This window comes from Glarea lozoyensis (assembly GCF_000409485.1).
Source record: "Glarea lozoyensis ATCC 20868 chromosome Unknown GLAREA15, whole genome shotgun sequence".
Classification (NCBI taxonomy): Eukaryota; Fungi; Ascomycota; class Leotiomycetes; order Helotiales; family Helotiaceae; genus Glarea; species Glarea lozoyensis.
The window spans coordinates 65,174-83,666 of record NW_007360989.1 but is presented as its reverse complement, the minus strand read 5'-3'; the positions used below and the strand labels follow the sequence as shown (position 1 = coordinate 83,666).

The window sequence follows — 18,493 nt, the reverse complement described above, 5'->3', positions numbered from 1 at the left end:
CATCCACCTCATTCTCTCATTCTCTCAGACCTCAACCTCCCAAAGCACCAGCCCAAGCCCAAGTCCATGATACATAAAAAGCAATCGGGTATACACAAAAGCCCAAAAAGAGTAGTATAAACAGCGCCTGCCTATATATAATCCCCATCCCCAGCGCCCACAAATCATGCCGAAAAGCGCAGATGAATCAACACACACCAACCGATTGCGATATTCACTTTGCTCCTCACCCCTCCACCTCTTCGCAACACCTCCTCAGATCGATGGCGAAGAAAACACAAACCAGAAAAGTGACGCCCACCTAAACCAAAGACGTACAGGTACGCACCGACACATACAAACGAATCAAATGCCTGTCCCAAAATTGCGATTCCTGAATCTAAAGAGAGAAAATAAAACCAATAACACAGAAATATAAAGATTATCAAATTTGGTATAGAAAAATAGTACGAACGCCGAGTGATGAATCCGCTCATGATCATGCTTCTCTCTGGAATCCAGCCCAGACTCTTGCGTTTACAGCCGTCTAGGAACTGTTAACCCGTACATAATTTGGTAGTATGGCCTACTGTGGAGGCGTGTTTGAGATGGTTGGTGTGGTACCACCACTATGAAGAACAATACTTGACGGTCGAGGCGACGATGGCGGTTGCGATTTATGTCTTGCAATCATGGCCATTCTAGGTCGTAATCTCTCAAGTCTTGTACGCACACCAGCGATGACTTTGAATGTTAGCATTACTCAAAACAGCCATGGAAATTGCTTACTGTTTTGAACGGCTTTTCTATCCTCCGCCAAGACAATCTCAGCTTCATCATCTTGACTAACCTGCTCTCTCAGACTTGAAGACCTTCGTCGTTGAGTAGGCGGCTCATCATCCGTCTCCAGAATAGCTTCCAACATTTTAAGTGCAGTCACATACGACCTTTCCACCCCAGGAAGATCCTCATTTGCAATCTCATTGATGGCTGCTGATCGACTCATCTCAAGAGCACGATCATACATCAGCCGCTCAGCTGTTATCCCCGAAGTGAGAAAATAACCATCTGCTGACGAGCCTCCAAATCGAGATGAGCTATTATGCTGACTTGGATGTCCAGGATGATCTTCTGGAAGTTTCTTTTGAGCCTCAATAAGCTTCATTCGAACGATATCGGTCTTCTCGAGCACTTCATTAAATCGACCGCGGACCCATTGCACAGCGGCATTGATGTGTGTATTCGTAGCAGAACTTGGTGATTCGGGTCTGCTGTAACCATCACCTCGATTCCTTCGACTCCACCAAGATCCCGCAATGTCCATTGATTTGGCGAGTAGTGAAAGAGCTTTGACGTATAATACAAGCGCTTCTTCAGATAATGCAACTACAGCTTCCACGGTCAGTCCATCTTCATCAAGAGAACCAGTATCTCTAGCAACACCTCCGAGACCGTGATCCATGGAGGGTGTTAGAGGCACCAGTTGTTTGTACTTGACTTCGGCAAACCCATACACAACATCGCTTCTATTTGCAGACTCTTCGATAATGCTAATCGTCTTTTGGTCTTCATCCACAGGGGCAATGTGTCGGCCATCACCAAGTAGACCGATCGGACTCTGAGGTGCCGGATAAGTGGGGAAGGGACTGTAGGTCTGTGGAGGTGATAATCCTTTGCCAATTAACGAAGGAGCGAATCCGACACCAAACATCCTCACACTAGCACCATGAATAGCCTTGGCAATTGCTGATGTCGCAGATGGACTTCCACCATATGATCTGCCATATGAGCTTTGACGTTGTGTGACAATATCTTGACGTGGACGACCTTGTGCTATCTGAACAACACGTGATGGTGATGCCGGTACCGCTCCAGTCGCTGAAGAGGGTGGCCCCTGAGTAGTCGCTCGTCTTGTCATCTGGGTACCACGAGAAGTAGGCGATGATCGAGCACCACTATGTAACCGTGGGCTTGCGGCCATCTCGTCTGCAAACGCATTGACCTCAACTGCACGCTTCTCGACCAAAACGTATTCGCGAGCATCTTGAACTTCTTGCGCTGCTGCAGCCGCTGCATCGGCATTTGTATCTGGCGTTCGCGATGTTGTTGATGCCCTTTCTCGTCTAGGCACTTCATCGATGGACTGCTGTCTCGTCCGCTGATGAGGACTTGAAGGCATGTTCTGCATCCTGTGATTTTGAATTGCCTCGGGGTTTGGAGCAGTAGCTGACGGAATGATTGGCGGCCTTCGATGTTCACGAGGTTGTTCCTGGGGTTGTTGGCGAGAAGTTGATTGGCGGTGTTCACGAAGGCTAGGTCTTCTCTCAGGGGCGACTCTAGGGGGTGTTCCAGCAAGTTGTCGCACAGGATCAATGATCTGAGTCCGAGGCGAAGGTGTCATTTGTCGGTCGCGTGGTGAAGACGAGCTAATCGGCTCGGCTCGTGAAGACTGCCCATGACTACTCCGATGTGATTGAGTTCGAGATATAGGTACATCTCTAGATGCAGAAGCTTTTGGTAATTCTCGTGGCTGATCGTCTCCAACTAATCCTGGAATTGGATCTTTTACCACTGGGTGATTGAAGAATTTCGAAAAAGTTATACGATCCGCTGGTGTACGTTTCAGTAAGGCTCGGACCAACTCTTTCATCTCCGAGCTAACTACCACGTCCCTGGCAAACTTGATGTGGTCGTCGCTCTGCTCGATTTTGCGAAGCAACTCAACGTGGTTGGTCGCACGAAACGGTGGCTTTCCTGTGACCATCTCGTACAAGACCGTGCCAACTGACCACAGATCCGCCCGAGCATCATACTTTTCATATCTGAGAATTTCTGGAGCCATGTACAGAGGAGATCCACATAGTGTTTCTGCCATTGATGTCGCTGGTAATGATCGGGCGAAGCCGAAATCGGCAATCTTCAGCATTGGCAAAGATGTGAGACCCACCATGGGTTCCAATGTATTCTCACTTGCGCTCATAACTAACGGAGCATTCTTGCATCGGGCCAAGTATTCCTTTGATGGTAGGATAAGCAGGTTTTGTGGTTTGACATCTCGGTGGATGAAGTCTCGATCGTTCATGTATTCCATAGCGCTTGCAAGTTGCTTGAGGAAATGTCGAACAATAACCTCGTTCAACCCGCCTGCTGGAGGCATGGGATACTTCCGAACCATATCTTGAAGTGCCGGATTATCTGCCAGCTTGTCTCTCTTCTTGATAAAGTACGAAAGATCTCCCAGCTCACAGTATTCCATCACCAAGTTTATGTTCGACGTTGTTTCTTTGATGTCAATCAGGGCAACGATATGCGGATGGTGTAAGCCTCGGAGGATCTCGATTTCGCAGTAGAGGTTCTCTTTTAGCTTTTTGCTGAGCTTGGTAAGATTGACTTGCTTGACAGCAACCAATGCTCCGGTAGCCTATGAACCTGGTTTAGCGTAAAGTCCATTGTGATGTTATGGGCAGACAGATGGAGCTGGATACAAGCTCGTGAGTAGATGGAGCTTCGGATGATGATGAAATGATGGATACTGATTGGGAAGTGACTAAGAATATGCTGCCTACCTCATGACGACCTCTGTACACCGTAGCAAAGCTTCCTTTCCCGATCTCGTCCTCGACAATAAATGCACCAACCTTGACATCGCCCGTCCTCGACCGTCTCGAGCGAGATGATGAGGACGGGGGCGGTAGGGCCGCCATATCGATACGCCCGACCTTGAACTAGCAGGTCTCTTGACCCTGCACCGTTGATGATATCCGTATGTACTACCAGGCGAGATGAGGATATAAACTCGAGGTGAGTTCGTTCTGCATGTACACAAAGCTCGATGTTGAATAGAGGTAGCCGATACTCAAGGATTCGTGTTGGCAGATATGCTATGCTATGCTCGTACGCGGAGCTCGACGTCGGTATGCAAATGGAAGAAATAAGTGAACGAGGGAAGATGGAAGTGAACTTGTCGAGCCTTATTGTCCCAGCAAGGTGGATGAAGGCAACCAGCACCCGTTTGGCTGTGGACTAAAGCCTCACGATCAACAAATGCGGATGCCGTCGATGGGTAGGTAAAGTGCCTGATTTGGTGGCTGTTGGTTCACGGTAGGCTTCCGGGGAGGCGGCTTGCGAGCAACGGACAGGTGCAGTCGTGTATGTAGGGTGCTTGAGATGCTGGAAGTTGCTGGCTGCTGGCTGCGTATGGAGAGATGGGTGACTGGATGTGCAGGACAAGGCTGCAGATGGTTGGCTGTGTTGATGATTGTCCGGCCGGGAGCAACGACTGAGGGTCGGGCAGTCTGGTCGATTTCAAGTTAATGACTCGACGGGGAAAGGAACCTCTCGAGGTGAATGGGGACGATGCAATGAAGTGATACAGCACCGCGCCGACGAGAGGAGGTTATGCGTGCTGGGGGCGAAGCGGTGGACGGTGACTGGATGGTAGCGGCGAGAGGCACGTCTTGGGTGGTGGTACTTGCGTCGTGTGAGTTGTAGGTTTGAGATGGATGTAGGTGAGTGAATCCGCAGATGTATTGATAGAGGAATCGGGAGGAGGAGAGGATAGAAACAGAGGATGGTGAGAGAGGTGACGGATGATGAAGATAGACGGAGGCAAAGATGATGAGAAATAGAGTTGACTTCGACTACGACTACAACTCCGATGTGATGACCTGGACGGGCAACAACCGTCAACCTTGTGACTCGTCCCGTGATGCGATTCAAGACGTGCTCTCGACCCGACCCTTGTGCTATGGACGCTTCACTACCAACCTTGGAAAACGGCCCAACCCTTGACGTGCATGACTAAGAATCTCCACTCCCGGACGCGGACACAAAGTACCGAATGGAACGCTGAGATAGAAGCTTCATCCACCACGATAACAAAGATAAAGAGATACCAGCGATAGCTCGTAGCATCTGACGACGACGACACCATCTCAGTAACTACACCAGTCAGGCAACTAGATAGATCTAATCCATTCAACTACACCGGATCAAGCTGCCAAATGTCTCTCTCGCACGGCTAATGCCTAGTCCCCATAACAACCCTCTACACCCTCCCTCCTTATCTATGCACCTAACGGCCATCCTAACGAACTATCACATTACACCTACTTATTCCCACGAGTCTATCGCCCGTACACGAACCTAGTCCAACTATAAAACAACCTAATCCCGTACAACAACCCTATTCAACCTTCCAACAACCGTCTAACACCGTTCTCGTACCTGTGCAACCCCCCATGACTAGCCAAGTATAACCTCATCGTCGTACAGAGATTCGCCATCGATCGGTAGACCCTTGTACGCATCTACATCTACAACTCATTTTAAGGTGGAATTTCGCAATGCGAGTTTAAAGGTGACTCGATTGTGGCGAGGCCTAGTGCGATGCAATGCATCCGTCCAGCGTAGGTACGGTGTACGTCCGTACAATAAAGAGTCATCGCTTACCGCCCGCGAGAGTCCTGAGTCCTGTCAAGACCCAGAGCCAAACATTGAATTCGACACGATACTATCAACGCACTTTAGGAATCGAAGGAGAAATCACAGAAGCCACTTCCAGCAGAGATTGTTGGTGTACAATAATCCGATTAATTATCTAATCAATTATCCAAGAGTCAATCCAGATCTATCACACACCCCTCACAGCTTCCAAAGCAAGTGGCATAATTTATCGCTATCGTCTTGCTATCCCAAGACGCACGACCCAATCCCATCCCGCTCATAAATATTTTCTATGCATACTTTTCCCATTTACCTTCCAATCCAATGTACGCGATGGAACGCCAAGATGATTCTAGTCCTCTCCAAATATATAAAAGGGGTATCGTTTAGTCGTCCAGCCCGATATGGACATTCTTCTCTCCAGGTGGAATGACTTTCGCCTCAGCTTCTCCGTGAAGATCTGGGAGTTCGATGATGGACTCCTTGATAATGTTCAATGCCTCCTTGATCTGTTCCTCGCTGATAACAAGAGGTGGTGCGAGTCTAATGATATTCTGGTGAGTGGGCTTGGCCAACAATCCCTTACTCTTCATCAACATGCAGAGATCCCACGCAGAGTGACCATTGGTCTTTGCCTCGTCGATGACAATCGCATTTAGCAACCCCTTTCCTCGAATAGTGGTAATCATTGGCGATTTCAAGTCAGCAAGACCTTGACGAAAGATGTTACCAAGAATTTCAGCACGGTTCGTCAAACCCTCCTCTTCCATAATCTCCAAGGCTCGGATGGACACTGCACATCCAAGAGGATTGCCACCGTATGTCGACCCGTGAGTACCAGGCTCGATGGTAAGCATGATCTCCTTAGATCCAAGAACACATGAAACTGGATACATTCCACCTGAAATGGCTTTTCCTAGAGTAACCATATCTGGCTTGATGCCTGCCCACTCCGAGCACAACATGCGCCCAGTTCGACCAATACCAGTTTGAATCTCATCACAGATCAAAAGAACATTGTGCTTCTTGCAGAGCGCTTGAACTTTGGTGAGGTAATCATCTGCAGGTACCACAACACCGGCCTCTCCCTGGATGGGCTCAATAATGATAGCAGCAGTCTCCTTTCCATGCGCCTCGAATGCTGCCTCAACATCCGACACGTTGTTGTATCTGATCGACTTGCCAGTCGCGGGGCACGTTGGACCGACATTTGGTACGTATGGGCCATAGTTGTCTCTCGATTCCGGGTCGGTGGACATGGAGATCGCAGTCATCTAATTCTTGTTAGCAAATCATCTCTCAACATTCGGTTGTAGCCTACTGTTCTTCCGTGAAAGTTCTCCTCCACCGCAAAGACCAATGCCTTTCCATCCGGTACCTTCTTCACCTTGTACGCCCACTTTCGTGCAACCTTGATGGCAGTCTCTACTGCTTCGGCCCCAGTGTTCATAGGCAGAACCATATCATATCCAAACACATCCTTGACCTTCTCTGCCCATTTTGGGAACACATCGTTATGGAACGCGCGCGAAGAGAGAGTGAGACGCTGTGCCTGTTCGCAAAGCGCTTTGACAAGTTCTGGATGACAATGGCCCTGGTTGACGGCAGAGTAAGCGGATAGGCAGTCGATATAATGCTTTCCCTCGGGATCCCAAGCACTGGAGCCTTGGGCACGCGCGAAGACGACTGGGAGAGGGTGGTAATTATGTGCGGCGTATTTGTGTTCCGCATCGATCGCGTCGGCAGTCGATTTCGAGTGATACTTGGATTCTGCTAGGGCTGCAACTGGCTGGAAGGTTGGGGCGGTCGGTTTGAGGATGCTGTCATTGGCGGCGACGGTGTTGCCATCTGCGTGCGGCGCCATTTTTGCGGTTGATATAAAAGATGTGGGAGTACGTGCGAGGGTAGTAAGCTATCTGTTTTCGTGTGGAGGGGTTGAGGATGGTGGGGTCGGAAGTAAGTGAGGAAATTCGAGGCTAATATTGTTGTATTGTAGACAAAGTGAGACGGAAGGAATTAGGAAAAGAAGTTTTTGTAGGAGAATTGGGAAAGCAGTCTAGAATTGGTACTAGTCCTCTAAGTGCAAGTGTTTGCGGTTTTCTGGGCTATCTCTCCGTGTGACCATTTGGTTGACTAAAAGAATCTGTTTGCTGCTTCAACCTGCCATTAGGGATCAGAACAATCAACAATTCACAAGTTCTCGTGTGAACCTGCGCTTAGGGGAAGAAGAGGGCGTCGTAGTGGGGTGACCGGCGCAGGGTGTTGAGCCGAAAATCGGCTTTGGTGGGTGACGACCAATCATGAGAGCGGCTTACTGTGCTACGTCTACGCACTCTGATTGGTCTCTTAGCGATACCCTTTTTTGCTGTGTCATGTGATTCTGGAAATAGGTTCTGCCGCCCCGGCGGATCCCCTAAACACGTGCATCAGTTTTGTGATATATCGAGCAGTACATGTACATGTTTTGGCGGAAGCTTGATTGTGAACGATTGATGAGGTGATTTAGTATTGAAACTCTAATTTCGCTATACCTCCATCCACTCACAACTTCATCCATTATGAGCGGAGCCAAAGGTTTAGGCAAAGGTTCAGCCAAAGGTTCATCCTTCTCTTTGAAAGCTCGCTATGAACCCCCCGTCGAACAGATTGAAGATGTTCACCCCCTAGTCTACGAGCAACGATGCAGAGATATATGGATGGTGCTATTTGCATTCCGCATCATAAACGCACTTTGCGTTCGCACATTCTTCCAGCCAGATGAATATTTTCAATCCTTAGAACCAGCTTGGAAAATGGCATTTGGACCTGACAGTGGAGCTTGGATCACGTGGGTATGTCGTCTCCCCAGTCCTATCAGTGATATACTGAACTGCTTTAGGAATGGGAGCATCAATTACGGTCATCGTTACATCCAGCATTGTTTGCAGTAGTGTACTACGGAGTGGATAAAGTTTTGTCGATCGTGGGCTGCTTCCCCCAATTCCGAGCCATGATTCTGTCTGTGCTACCGAATCTAGTTCAGGCTTTATTTGCGAGTGGCATGGATTTCCATACCTGGCAACTTGCTGATAAAATCTATGGAAAAGGAAGCAGAGCTGGTTGGGCAGCTGTAAGTGGACCTACTGCCCCCAATTTGATGACTACTGATAATGCCAGCTTTTTATAACCGTTGTCAGTCCATGGAATTGGTTTTGTTCTACAAGGACTTTCTCCAATTGCTTGGAGACTGCGTTTACAATTGAAGCTTTAAATTATTTTCCTTGGCAGTTATCTTCTGATGGCTTGCCGGTCTGGACTGGCCCACTCAGATTTGTCGTTGCAGGTAGAGTCGGAGTTGTCCAGCCTCGTAGTTCAACTACATCGAAATCGTCTATTTTCGCCGACCGCAAATCTCTTACAAAGTAAGTAAATGTTCCACCTCACATACTTCACACAGCATCCTAACATATTTTCAGCCTGAGATTGTGTATTATGCTCGCTTGTTTAGCATGTATTCTACGACCGACGAATGCCTTGATTTGGTTCGCGATATTGATGCCAGTGCTCACTCGAACGTTTTCCTCGTCCACACGACTTCAAACTTCTGATTACCTAATATTACTTCGAGAGGCAGTTCTTGTCGGTTCGGCTGTCTTTGCTCTCTCACTTATCTCTGACCGCCTCTACTTTGGGGAATGGACATTCCCACCCTACCAATTCCTCTATTTCAACATAAATCAAAATCTGGCTGTTTTCTATGGAAGCAATGATTTCCACTACTATCTTTCGCAAGGACCACCACTCTTGCTCACGACGCTTCTGCCATTCGGTCTGGCCGGAATTTGGAAAGCGAGTTCTCTTCCATCATCAGATGTCCGCTTTCACCTTCTGATGGCAATCTTGGTTTCTATTGGCTCCCTCTCATTGATATCTCACAAAGAAGTTCGATTCATATACCCTCTTCTGCCACTATTGCATATCCTCGCCGCACCATCTTTGGCCTCCTTTTTCACCGCTACTGAAATATCGTTAACAAAACCAATTGCGAGCAGTCCCACAGCAGCCCCCAAAGTAAGGGAAATCAGGACGATGAAAATCATACGTAAACCGCAGCTGGTGATCCTTATCTCTATTTCTGTGCTTGTTTCTTTCTACACCGCTACACGACATCAACGCGCTCCCACCACCATCCTCTCAACGCTTCGTCACGCCTATGAAACCGAATTTCTCGACGCTCACGGCGCTGTCAAATCTTCGGCTCAACCAACACAACCGTTTGTTACGTTTCTAACGCCCTGCCACTCCACTCCCTGGCGAACTCAGCTCACCTACCCATCTCTCTCCGCCTGGGCACTCACTTGTTCACCCCCGCTTACAATCCCACCCAACACACCCGAAAGAGCTGCGTATAGAGATGAGGCGGATAGATTTTACGATAACATGACGTTATTTCTGGATACCGAGGTTGGTGTAGCAGGGAGAGAATGGCCGCCGAGATATGTTGTGGGGTTCGAGGGGATTGAGAAGGGGTTGAGTGGGTGGGTTGAGGAGAAGATGAAGGGGAAGCTATTAAAGGAGAAATGGAGAGTTGGAAATAGTGATTGGCATGATGATTGGAGACGCGTTGGCGATATGGTTATTTGGGAGTTTGTTGATAGAGTATAGATTACATGATAGGTTCCTGGCGTACTGGAAAGTCAAAACTCGAAATTGATTAAAAGCAGTATAAGAATAATATTAAATGGCTCCAGATCACCCACATAATTTTCGTTACTGATACATTATAATTTTCCAAATATAAAGTTGTAGTATCTTCATGTAATTAAATATTTCAAGTGAGATAGGCAAGTAGTAGGATTATTGTAATAATTATCCGCATATCCTTTTTAAGCTTTTCGTGATCGGCGTCGACCTTGTCATTCTACTCGCGTAATAAAGAATCCTGCTCGGATGAGTCCTCAAAAATTTAAAAGGTGAGGCATTAGTAGTTTGGGACATGAATGTTCACGCCCTGGCAAATATAGCGAAGCTGTGCAGGAGCGGCAACTACACTCGATCGAGGCAATTATTTGCAAACGTTCGTTAGTGAGTAGGTAATAGAGCTAATGTTCTGTTATATTATAGTATTATCTCCTTTTTTCCTCACGTGGTTTCACATGACTAGAATGGCAGACATGGGTACTTGCCACTTATATATACTCTAAATAGAGTTTCTCCTTCGTACGAAACAAAACAATTTCCCAATAAACATCGAACTGTTATTTTTTTTGATTTACGTTGCCGTCTGAAAGAACCACCCAGAAGTCAATGCGGCTGTCCCTTTCTCGTTTTACCACAATCAGAATCATGACCTACCTATACCCTCCTGAAAACGACGACGGCTTCAGTCCACTTCATATAGCAGCGTCTAATAAAGATATCGTCGGTCTCAAAGCGCTACTCGACCAGTCTCAAGACTGCATCAATTCGCGCGACCCCTGGGAACACACACCTCTTCAGATTGCGGTTCAGCTGAATGATCTCCCCGCCGTTCAACTCCTACTTTCTCACGGCGCAGACCCAGACCTTCCAGTCCCAGATAACTACTCATATCTTGTTGACGGGTCAAGTTCGCTCAGTCTAGCGGCGACTTGTGGTCATGTCAAAGTTTGCCAACTGTTGGTGGAAAATTCAGCTCGTGTGACCTCGAAACCACTTTACATGGCAGCCGAGTTTGGAATGTTGGAATGTGTTGAATTCTTACTATTATGGTTCGCGAAGAAAGAAGGAACACTGTGTGATGATGGAGTTGCGAAGACCAAGGCAATTGGGACCGCGCTACAGATCGCTGCGGGAGGGTGGAGAAGTGAAATCGTTGAGGTCATACTGCGTGATAGAGAAATTGAGAGAAGGCTTTTAGACCGAGCCTTGTCGTGGTCAATAGTGGATGAAGACGAGCATTACGACGACTTTCATGTCAAGAACTCAGTGCCTAGGAAGACACCAGTAGGAATAGGAAAGCGAATCAGCACGGTTAAGTTATTGCTTGATGCTGGAGCTGACCTTGATGCCAACACAGAATTCCTTGGGCTCCAGCGCATGACTCTCCTCCATCAAGTTGCTGTATTAGGCAGTCGAGGAAAGGAGATTTTCGATTTATTCCTTGAGAAAGAGCCAGAAATAAATCCGGAAGATGAAGATGGACAGACACCTCTGTTCCCAGCAGTTTTGGCAGATGATGTTTATTTCGCCGAGAAACTTATTGAGAGAGGTGCAAAGGTCGATCATACCAACAAGGAGGGGCGTACAGTGCTACAGATCTCGACAGGTAATCTTTCGTCTGCTTGCAAACCTATTGTTTCACTCCTCCTTGACCACGGGGCGGATATCTCTGCTCTAACGCAGGCAGGAGAAACCATTCTCCATCTTGCAGCACATCATGGCAATCCTGCAGCGGTAAAGAGCTTACTTTCACTCAACTCTTGCAAGATGGATACATTTCATTACCCTAAGTCTCATTTACCAAGTCCTCTATGGGGTAAAACAACAACCACTGACAGCAGTATTCTAGATGGAGATTTTCACTCGATACTTAAACGCCCCAATGCTCTCAGCTAGGACTCCAACTGGTTTCACACCCCTTCACTGCGCAGTTAATGGGTACAACGCCCCTCCATGCATCGCTGTTGTCAAGTTCCTTCTCTCTCAAGGAGCCGACATCAACGGGCCTACCAATGGCGGCCGCACGATTTTGCACCTCGCTGTCACTAGTAGCTTAATCGACAAAATAGACTTAATATCATTTTTGCTAGAACACGGTGCCGATGTGAATGGCTATACACATAAGGTACTCGCGAAGTCGGAGACTCCAAAAACGGAAATCGTAGACTCACCACTCCATCTCACTCTCGACATCCTAGACACCCACCGAACAGACTTCAATATCATACATCTCCTCTTAGAAAAAAGCGCCGCGCTCGAAACTAGAGATAGCACAGGGAAAACGGCACTTCTTCGTTGTGTGATCGGACGGGAAACTACTCCGCTCAGACGAAGAGTTGTGCGGGAGTTGGTTAGGAGAGGAGCGCATACTGAGGCTGTGGATAATCGGGGAAGTGGATTTGATGCTGATGTTTGGTGTGTGGAGGAGGTTGTTAGAGCTTTTGTGGTTGATAGGGGGAGAGGGAGGGGGAGAGAGAGAGGCAGAGGTGTAGGTTTGAGTGCTGTGGGTGGTTTGGGTGAAGATTGATGGTTTGATGTTGGAAAAGTTGGAATTAGGAAGCTTAAACAGGTTAAACAGGCAAAATAACCTAACAATTAACACCCACAGGGTGATACTTGTGGAAGCTTGGTAGTGTTATCAAGCCTTCGTAGCAGAATGGTTAATTTGAAACAACTAGGTAGAAAATTCTGCATTTTGTGATGATAGTTGTAGTTTTTGTAATAATTTGTTGATGGTTAATTCTAATGTAGCTAAACTCACAGGATGTTAGGAAAGTGGGATGTGGATTTCAATTTGTTTAAAAAAACTTATGTAACAAGAAATTAAAGCATTTCATCTTCTCCTCGGTACTATTAAATTTTTGTTATATGTTGCTGCTACAATATAATTGGAATTGGATTGAAATTTAACCATCGGATGGAGACAACAAGCTATGAATTTTATTTTATTAACCTTCTGGGTAGAACTCTGTGTACTCTATTGCTTCTGAACTAGATTGCATTCAATTATTCACTGTTATACTCTCTATTCTTTCACTCTCCTGATTACTCTTTCGTCTTTCAATTACATCTAGTCTTTTAACCTAATTAACATAATCTATAATCTTATTCCTTCATCTCCACCTTCGGACTATCAACCCACACTTCACCCGGTGCCCATACAGCCCCCTCGCGCTCCCCTCCCTCACCAACCCCAAAAACCCTGACAAGCGGATGAACAATCAACCCTACTTCCCTCCCCAGCAACCCACCCTCAACCTCCTCCCACCTTACCGAAGAATGCGGAACCAACACTCTACTATTTCCATCAAACTTCGGGCTCTCCAACTCCTTCAGGGTATACAACACCACATGAGACTTTCGCATCCACAGTGTATACGCGATGTGCGCTGCGCGGTTGTACAGCGCTGCGATCTTAGGCGAGGGGGTGAGGAGATGGCGGGCTGGTGAAGCGAGGAAGGCGTCAGATTTTAGGGAGGAGACGCGGGATATTAGTGAGTCCAGGGGTACTATTGATCTGTTCTCTTCTGAGTTAGCTTTGGCACTTTTGTCCTGTGGGTTTGTTTTGCTGTCGTCTTTTAAAATTCTCAACATCTGGGCTCTCCACAAGTGGGGCGTTTCTCGGTTCGCTAGAGTTCGCTTAGCGACGACCTCCTGAGGGACTAAATCCACCGCCTTACCTTGAAGCATGCGTTTATATATATCATTCAATATTGTGTCCATTCTATACTCCGGAATATCTTCTTGTAGTCCCGTCTCGACAAAGAAAAACGGCTTCCGAAACAGATTCGTGAAGATATCATGCGCCAGCAGCGCATTGAGGAGAAGAGCGGGAGATTTTGGCGTCATCAGTTCCTCTGGAATCGTTCTATTTCTGAGGACGCAGACTTCGGATAAAGAGCCCATAAGAGCTGTGTGATCTTCTTCGGAGAGGTTTCGGAGAGAGATTGGGTCTTTTATAGCCATGTTCCGTGCTAGCGTTCGCATGTCTTTCTTCAGCTTTTCGAGATCCGCGATGTCTTGATTGCCGTCACGTTGCCATTGTGCTGAGTCTTCTTTCTCAGATGATTCTTTGAGTTTTTGGAGGATGAAGGATTGGTATTCTGCTTCGATCTTGGTTTTTTCGTTTTCGATCTGCTTCCTCTCGGCGTCGACTCGCTGCTTCTCTGATTCGATCTTGCGGATCTCCTTTTCAAAGGTATGCCTATTGTTGACAGCTTCAGTCTTCAACTTCTCGGCGTAATCCTCCAAATTCTGATTTTCTCTTTGCGCTTGGGCAAGTTGATCCTGAAGGCTTTTTCCGTACGCCTGCCACTGCCCCCCTCTCGTCTGTGTAGCTTGTTCTGATTTGTGGCTAGATCCTGTCCGTGGTGCCACTGCTATATTTGTTGAGTTTGAATTACTGGCCTCTCTATTCAAACGATCTCTTTCGAGTTGTCGTGGGTCTTCAGATCTGTGTTTTCGCTTTGGACGCTGCTCGGGGATCGGAACTGGTGGTCGGGATCTACCCGGAGAAAGGCTTTCCCAAAATTCAATGGCTTTTTGGAAGACCCGCGGCGGTCTGTGAACCTCTGCGAGAAAATCAGGTTCGAGGGGTGTGTTTCTTGAATGATTGGTCTGACCTTCGTAACTACTTCTTCCTGGTACCGTTGGCTGAGGAACCTGGGCCTGTGGTGGCATCTCGTAGTCTTCGTAATCGTCTGTGTCTGTTCCTGGATCCAAATAAAGACCTATATCGCTTGTAGCTGGTTCTGGAATTAATCTGGTACAGCTCTTTTGACTCTTTTCTTGCTGCTTTGTTGCCATTCTGTCTTGCTCAGATGGATTTTGGCTTGACATCTTATAAATTGAGTCGGTATATTTCCTAGACAATTCTGTACTTTGCTGAATTGTAGATCGTCAATTGTATGCGAAAGAACTCGGTTGCAACGGAGCGCTCTCCACAGGTAAATGTGCAACAGCTGTAGAAGTAGGGTCAATGGAAGAACCAACATCACCAACAATTAGCGAAGCAGGGATTTCAAGATAAACAAGAGCTCATGAAAATGATAGCGCAGCCACCGCTAGAATAGTCCGTTCTTGGGAAAGATTTTTGTTAAGTACAATGCCTATATCAAGAACACTTGGTACTTATCCAGCAGATATCTGGGTTACAATGTATTGCTGAAAAGAAGCATTCAATGTAACCGCGGACTTTCGCGCCATTTGAAAGGGCGCGGCATTGCAACCTTTACGGGTAAACAGACACCCGCATGATACATGCTTGTAGGGTCGTAGTACAGATCAGAGGCGCGTTGCTGAAACATAGACTGCAGCGGGAAACGCTTGCCTATGTGTCTATTCTGGAAGGATCATCAGGAAAGATTATCTTTACCCAATTAAATACGAGTACTCAAAACCGATAGTGTGAGAGCTATCTAGGCTGTATCTACATATGTCTATTGTAATTGGACCGAGTTTCAGCATGGCACACGGCTTGAAGGCTGTGCAAATCTATGAGGGCGTGATTCTCGTCGGCGATGCAGGCGCCCCAGCGACTTTTCAGCGGCAATCTTGCCGGATAACACCCTACCTGCGGTTTTATGTATTTCAGACCGAGCTACTCCATGCACTGCTGACTTTTCCGCATTTGTAGTGCGCCGCTATCGTTTTGCGACAAACTCAACATTCAAAGTACTTGTACTAGTAACACTTTCGACGACAACACCATAGCCATCTTTCAACCAGAAGAAATTTGCGATTCATCATCAGCAGATTATGAATTTCCCCAGAGCGAGCGATTCGCTTTTCAGCACCAGGGAAGCCTTAGATGCTCTTTCGCTTCAAAGCTCTTTCAAGCCCAAGATCATTGTTGGAATTGACTATGGCACCACATTCTCCGGTAAACACGGTAGCTCTTGACTACAATGTATCCAATTGACCTTGACTAGGCGTCAGTTTCGTTACTACAGATAAAAGCAGCATAGAAGATATCAAAATTATCGATGGATGGCCAGGAGATAGCTTTCAATCTTGGAAAACACCAACCAGAATCGCGTATTGTCAGGAGAATGACAGACTTAAGGCTAACGAATGGGGCTTTCGAGTTCACCCCAAGCTCAAGTCTTACTCTTGGACCAAGTTATTACTCGACAAAAACGCGAACGTAAGCGAGCATGATGACCCAGGACTCAGCGGTACAGAAGGGATTGGAGCGATCCAACTTCCTTCTTTTCGTGACGCTCAGGGCGTATGCGAGGACTTCTTGAGCGAAGTATACAAGCACACTGCAAAGGTGATTAAATTGCAAATAACCGAGTCAACCTTTGACAAATTACCCATGGAGTGCTGGATCACATTACCAGCTATATGGTCGGACGAGGCAAAAGCAGCTACTCTCGCAGCAGCAAAGAATGCTGGTTTCGGCCGTAGAGAAACAGACGAAGTTTTCACCATATCTGAGCCGGAGGCAGCTGCAATCGCGACTCTCAACAAGTATACGAAACCTGGTGCCTTGAATCCCATCATGGTAAGATACCTCGAAATGTGTTTCTGGTGATTATTGACGATGAGTATTTAGCAAAATGAAAACATTCTCATCTGTGATTGTGGAGGTGGAACTGTTGACATTACAACATATAAGATTTCACAGGTACAACCTTATCTTCTTTTCGATGAACTTTGCGTTGGTGCAGGTATGTCAAACTCTGTCTTCATGACCATCCTCGATTCCTAACAAAAGTGCCGAATAGGAGGAAAATGCGGTTCTACTTATATCGACCGTAATTTGCATGCCCTGCTATCCGAAAGATTTGGGTCAGCCTTCGATGATCTCTCGTTCGGAATTAAAGGCCCTGGTAGTAGATTTATGACTGATTTCGAAGGTTTGAAGCGAAATTTTGGGCGTGACGATAATGATGATGACCAAGAGTTGGGTCCCATCAATATGAATGCTCCGGAGTCAGAGTTCTACGATTCTGACAACAAGTTTGTCGTTATCTCAAAGTAAGACTATGCCTGAAAATGCAGCCCAGAGCTCTAATTCGTAAACTATTTAGTGATGATATGAAAACTGTGTTCGACCCAGTTGTTGACGAGATCATCAACTTGGTTGGTAACCAAATTGAAGAAGCAGAAGCTCGCAAAGATGCCAAAATCAATGTAAATGCAGTTGACTAATCCATTCGCAAGACATGGAACTGATTATGGTCCTCTCTCAGAGAATTATCCTTGTTGGCGGCCTTGGCGAGTCCGCTTACCTCAACAAGGTACTAGCAGAGTGGTGTGAAGAAAATGGAGAAATTGCTTTGCTCTGTCCTGCAAATCCGTAAGTCTGATGAAACTCGAGCATGTCACCAAGTTGATAGGCGACAGTCAAGCTGCAGTTGTCCAAGGAGCTGCTTTACGCGGTCTTGAGGGAATCGCACCCCAAGTCAAATATGCCAGGCGCCACTACGGTTACAGAATATCGTTCCCCTTTCGCGAGGGGGTAGATCCAAAGGAGAGGTCTTACGTGGGCAGGTTTAATGGAAAAGAATACTGTACTGGCAGAATGAAGTGGCTCATATCGAAAGTATGTTGTTTACCGATAAAACCTTTCGAGAAATCGCTAGGTACATATTTCTAACCATGGATTTGCATAGGGAGATGAAATAACTAAAAACACCAATTTAAAAACATCATTTACTTTGATTTACACACCAGGAGAACCCATATATGATCAACTACTTCTATATTCTTGCGCACTTGCAAAAGCACCTGAATATTTCGATGACCCTAGTATGCTCCATCTTTGTCTAGCCTTAAAGAAGCAGGGTTGCTAATCGACAACAGGAGTTGATCTAGTCGGGACCGTAGAGTCAACGATCAGTCGAAAGTTTGATTTTGGCAACAGTAGCCAGTGTAGATACAATGAGACACTGAAAGAAATCATCCACAAGTGTATTTTTGATGTTCAAGTTCGATTTGGTGATAAAGGGGATAACTTGAACTTCAAGTGCACTGTCAATGGCAAGGAGGCTGGTTCATCAGTCATAAAATTCGATAAATGACCATCAGACAGCTCTTAAACCGGTAACGAGGAGTCAAGATCAAGGGAATAAGGGTGGTGATCTCGCGGTTGATTGGATTAACAAGAAAACAAAACGTCGCGCTAATTCGTGACTTCACAGCTCAATTGGACAAGTTGTGTTAACCAGACCACTTGATTCACGTCACTGCAGGATGTTTTCCGTATAAATTCTGTCACACCTAAATACCGACGTGTATATCCTCTATTCTGCTCAGCCTGTGTTCGTGCAATGAATTGTGTACCTTTTTTCCGCCAAGAGAATATCTAGGAGAGGCTCTACCATGACTCATAGATTGAAACGCTGAATAATTTCACACCAAGAAATTAGCATTTCTTTTT

The 18,493-nt window shown here is 46.6% G+C and overlaps 6 protein-coding genes across 6 annotated transcripts; 3 read left to right on the top strand and 3 right to left on the bottom strand.

Annotated features, from left to right (window-relative positions):
• Positions 1-565: 565 nt before the first annotated feature.
• GLAREA_05842 (Protein kinase-like (PK-like)) lies at positions 566-3,683 on the bottom strand (the record flags this gene model as incomplete). Its single annotated transcript, XM_008081256.1, has 3 exons — positions 566-723; positions 769-3,400; positions 3,546-3,683. The coding sequence occupies 3 exons, from the start codon at positions 3,681-3,683 to the stop codon at positions 566-568; spliced, it is 2,928 nt and encodes a 975-aa protein (XP_008079447.1).
• A 2,127-nt stretch (positions 3,684-5,810) lies between these two features.
• GLAREA_05841 (PLP-dependent transferase) lies at positions 5,811-7,288 on the bottom strand (the record flags this gene model as incomplete). Its single annotated transcript, XM_008081255.1, has 2 exons — positions 5,811-6,698; positions 6,746-7,288. The coding sequence occupies 2 exons, from the start codon at positions 7,286-7,288 to the stop codon at positions 5,811-5,813; spliced, it is 1,431 nt and encodes a 476-aa protein (XP_008079446.1).
• Positions 7,289-7,982: 694 nt separating this feature from the next.
• GLAREA_05840 (uncharacterized protein) lies at positions 7,983-10,068 on the top strand (the record flags this gene model as incomplete). The annotated part of the gene is made up of 4 exons (XM_008081254.1): positions 7,983-8,255; positions 8,303-8,533; positions 8,581-8,825; positions 8,880-10,068. 4 exons carry the CDS (start codon positions 7,983-7,985, stop codon positions 10,066-10,068), a joined length of 1,938 nt encoding a protein of 645 aa, XP_008079445.1.
• Positions 10,069-10,749: 681 nt separating this feature from the next.
• Positions 10,750-12,631, top strand: GLAREA_05839 (Ankyrin repeat-containing protein; the record flags this gene model as incomplete). The annotated part of the gene is made up of 2 exons (XM_008081253.1): positions 10,750-11,838; positions 11,954-12,631. The coding sequence occupies 2 exons, from the start codon at positions 10,750-10,752 to the stop codon at positions 12,629-12,631; spliced, it is 1,767 nt and encodes a 588-aa protein (XP_008079444.1).
• Positions 12,632-13,209: 578 nt separating this feature from the next.
• On the bottom strand, positions 13,210-14,910 carry GLAREA_05838 (uncharacterized protein; the record flags this gene model as incomplete). Its single annotated transcript, XM_008081252.1, has 1 exon — positions 13,210-14,910. One exon carries the CDS (start codon positions 14,908-14,910, stop codon positions 13,210-13,212), a length of 1,701 nt encoding a protein of 566 aa, XP_008079443.1.
• A 951-nt stretch (positions 14,911-15,861) lies between these two features.
• GLAREA_05837 (Actin-like ATPase) lies at positions 15,862-18,134 on the top strand (the record flags this gene model as incomplete). The annotated part of the gene is made up of 9 exons (XM_008081251.1): positions 15,862-15,985; positions 16,035-16,612; positions 16,664-16,778; positions 16,836-17,088; positions 17,142-17,244; positions 17,304-17,410; positions 17,458-17,656; positions 17,727-17,862; positions 17,917-18,134. 9 exons carry the CDS (start codon positions 15,862-15,864, stop codon positions 18,132-18,134), a joined length of 1,833 nt encoding a protein of 610 aa, XP_008079442.1.
• Positions 18,135-18,493: the final 359 nt, after the last annotated feature.